The sequence below is a fragment of the Pempheris klunzingeri genome, chromosome 15 (assembly GCF_042242105.1).
Source record: "Pempheris klunzingeri isolate RE-2024b chromosome 15, fPemKlu1.hap1, whole genome shotgun sequence".
NCBI lineage: Eukaryota > Metazoa > Chordata > Actinopteri > Acropomatiformes > Pempheridae > Pempheris > Pempheris klunzingeri.
In genome coordinates this window covers 3923438-3926829 of record NC_092026.1, presented here as the reverse complement: position 1 = coordinate 3926829, position 3392 = coordinate 3923438, and the positions used below count along the sequence as shown (strand labels likewise).

At 44.1% G+C, this 3392-nt stretch overlaps 1 protein-coding gene across 1 annotated transcript; it reads left to right on the top strand.

The window, feature by feature from the left end:
• The first annotated feature begins 1159 nt into the window (after positions 1-1159).
• rgs5b (regulator of G protein signaling 5b) lies at positions 1160-2642 on the top strand. The gene is made up of 5 exons (XM_070845057.1): positions 1160-1278; positions 1407-1496; positions 1605-1666; positions 1773-1936; positions 2045-2642. Exons 1-5 carry the CDS (start codon positions 1235-1237, stop codon positions 2219-2221), a joined length of 537 nt encoding a protein of 178 aa, XP_070701158.1. The 5' UTR covers positions 1160-1234; the 3' UTR covers positions 2222-2642.
• Positions 2643-3392: the final 750 nt, after the last annotated feature.

Here is a 3392-nt window from a genome sequence, read left to right as displayed (position 1 = left end):
TTTTGCAGTCAGGGACAAGGTCAGACTGCAGCTTATCTTTGGCTCTGCTGAGAAGGTAACAGCAGCAGTCTGGCTTCCTTCCAGGACTCGTGCACCTCCAGGATCCTGAGGCGATCCTGGCCGACCCTTCTCACCCCGAACGTAAACTTTTTGAAACACTCCCCTCCTGCAAAGAGGCTGCAGTCCATCAAGACCAAAACCTCATGCAACAAGGACAGTTTCCTCTGTTACATTACGTCAACTTCAAGTCTTTCATATTTGCTATTATGTCTATGAACCCTCCGAACCTTTTCCTGACGTGTTACATTAATGCAAAACATTGTCAAAAATGATAGCACTCATCTTTATAGCTACTCCACGCGTCTTATGCTAAGAGGTAGGAGGACTTAAGCTGCTTAAGAGCTGCTCTTTTCCTCAGGCTTTGAGGCTCCAACTCATCCTCTGCACTCCACACCATAAATAATAGAGTTTAGTGTAGCTTGAACTGACTGCAAATTGCATTTCGTTGTGCCACCTTGTGTTGTAGAATGACAAACAGCTGAACCTTGAACTTTGAACCGTGAATCTTATATAATTTTTTAAAAGAAAACGTTGCTAGATAAGCTGGAAAATGTATTGTGACAAGCTCAAGAGAAGCTGATGTTTTAAAGATGTCTCACATGACGGTGACGATGGTGTTTAATAGTGGCAGATGAGTGTCAGTGCACAGGCACACGGCGTATTTAGTTGTTCAGACATCAGGGCTTGTTGACCCGAGTCCTGAGAATAAACATAATTTCTATTAAAGGCAAGCACTGTCAAAATGTCCTCGCTGTAGAGGAGTTTCTGTCCTTGTGAGAACGTCTGGTTCTCCTCACAAGTAGTGAAACAGAAAAACACACACTCACACAGATATTCACACACCCTGACTGAGCACAAAGACATTTAAGAGTCGTGAAGTAATTCAGTAACTATAGCGATAACACGTGGTTCAGTTGCAAGGAAGTAGTCTGGAGGAAAATCTGTGTGTGTGTGTGAGGAGTCTCCTCATCCTCCCACAAAGCCTTGTTTCATTGGCTGAGAGGCGTGATGTCATAGAGTAGGCAACCCTATAAAGAGTCGCTCTGCTGCACAGACGGCAGACCAGCTAACTCACTGACAGCAAGGAGGAGAGCTCAGGAAGACACCACATACTTTACAAACAGCTGTCAAAACCTTTGGAAATACCCACCAGCGAGCAAGAAAACATCTCAACATGTGCAGAGGACTGGAAGCACTGCCTATCACCTGCCTGGAGAGGTGAGATCCATGACATTTTTCTTTTTTATGGAGGAAAAGCAGTAATTCTTGTACTTTTAGAATAGGACAGATGGGTTTAATTGCCTTTAAGTTCTACTGTAACACCTTCTCTTTCTTTATCTTCACAGGGCAAAGGAGCTGAAAGCTTTGTTTGGCAGTTTACTACAAAAGTCAGATCACAGCATCAGCAGCCAGGCAAAGAAAAATGACAAACTGAGGTAAGGACCTACATTCAGATCCTCTTTTTAAACACGATCAGTCACTTTAAAGTAGAGCACGGCCACTTTTAGAACTTTTCCTCATGACGTGTTGCTGTTTTCCTGCAGGTTAAATGTCGACGAGCCTTTGAAATGGAAGGAGTCGTTTGACAAACTCTTGTCCAGCCAAAGTAAGTGTGATCCTCCAGGTCCCACTACAAATGATCCAATCATTCCAGATGTGCTGCCAGATGTTAACTCTCTCTCTCTTCTCTCTCCTCTCTCCTGAATCTCCAGATGGACTGTGCCTGTTCAGAGCGTTCCTGGTCTCGCAGTTCAGCGAGGAAAACATCGCCTTCTACTTGGCTTGTGAGGACTACCAGGCAACCAAACCTTCAAAGCTGGCCACCAAAGCCAAGAAGATTTATGACGAGTTCATCGGCTGCGACGCACCTCGAGAGGTAAATATCAAATATCCTAAACAGGCCATTTAGGATGCTCTGCCACACTGCTGGCTCCTCTCATTTCGCTGTAAAGTGCTGATAATAACCTGTTCTGTTCCTTTCCAGGTGAATCTGGACCATTTGACCAAAGCCGTCACAAAGCAGAACATGGACCATCCCACTCAGTCCTGTTTTGAACAAGCCCAAGCCAAAATCTACACCCTGATGGAGAAGGACTGCTACCCCCGCTTCCTCAAGTCCTCCACATACCTGGAGCTCAGCAGAAAGGCCAAGACAGGCTAACAAAATTCAGCAAATAAGACTGTCGCGACTTGATCACTCCTGAAAGGGACATAAGCTTACTGGCTCTCAGCAGAGGCTGGAAAGCTTCACACGGAGCAAATACCTCAGCCCAAGGAGTTATTTGGGAGACTGGAGGTTGCGTACAGATCCGAGTCCGAGCAGGAAGCTAAAGAACACGAGAAGCTGTGAGAAGAGACGGACACTGACTGAGCTACAGCCGATTTCGGCCTCTACAAGAGACACCATACTGTACATACAGGGCTGCATGACAGGCAGCCACAGTGACTTAAGAAAGCTTATGAAATGCACATACATGAGTTGCTTTCACACAACTAAACTACCACCAGGGGAGACTCTGTAGCACTAGTTTTTATTTATTTCTTATTTATTAAAAGTACATTTTTATTATGTGAATATTTGCTGTGCTATGTTTTTTTTATCTGAAGTACTGTATGTAAAAACAAGTGCATTGAATAAAATCTTATCAATTTTCAGAGACAAAATGTTACTGTTTTGTTCCACGGAAAATCTGATTGGAAAATGTGGTGATGTGGTTGCAGATGTCAGGGAAAATGTAGGAGGAAGGGTAAAGAAGACTTGCTCACTCACGCTGTTTTAGTTACTAACTGATCTATGACCAGAGCGGTTCCACTTCACAAGTAGGTGACTGGATGACTCCTTTTCTCTGGGGTTACAGGGAACAGAAGATGTCGAGCAAGCGTGTGAATGTGCGTCTGTTCTTGTGCCTCAATTGACACAAGACTCTGTTCTTGACCCCTGGAGGGGTAAGGGTGAGGTCACTTCTACAGCGTAGACGGACAACTTTGTTAATAGACACGTGACTTTATTCATCAATAGACGGGAAACTAGTTTGGTGGCGTATGTTCTGTAACAAACAGGAGACAGACTGGTCACAATTAAAGAGAACATACTACAGAATTAGTACACAAACTAACACAGATTCCAAGAAGATGTAGTTCACAAATTTTGTATTTATTTACTGTCGTGCCAAGAGCTAGATGAGAAGATCAATACCACTCTCATGTCAGTGTGCTGTAAAAGAAGCTATAGCCAGCAGTCATTTAGCCTAGCTTAGCACAAAGACTGGAAACGGAGGGGAAAGCTAGCCTCTGTCAAAAGTAACAAAATCCACCTGCCAGCACCTCTCGAG

What these genes read in the sequence shown, in the direction of transcription:
- rgs5b (XM_070845057.1), top strand. Translation starts at nt 1,235, where the DNA reads ATGTGCAGAGGACTGGAAGCACTGCCTATCACCTGCCTGGAGAG. An exon ending in AAGAAAAATGACAAACTGAG is followed by an intron (nt 1,497 to 1,604) that starts GTAAGGACCTAC and finishes GTTTTCCTGCAG; the next exon opens with GTTAAATGTCGACGAGCCTT. An exon ending in GCTGCGACGCACCTCGAGAG is followed by an intron (nt 1,937 to 2,044) that starts GTAAATATCAAA and finishes GTTCCTTTCCAG; the next exon opens with GTGAATCTGGACCATTTGAC.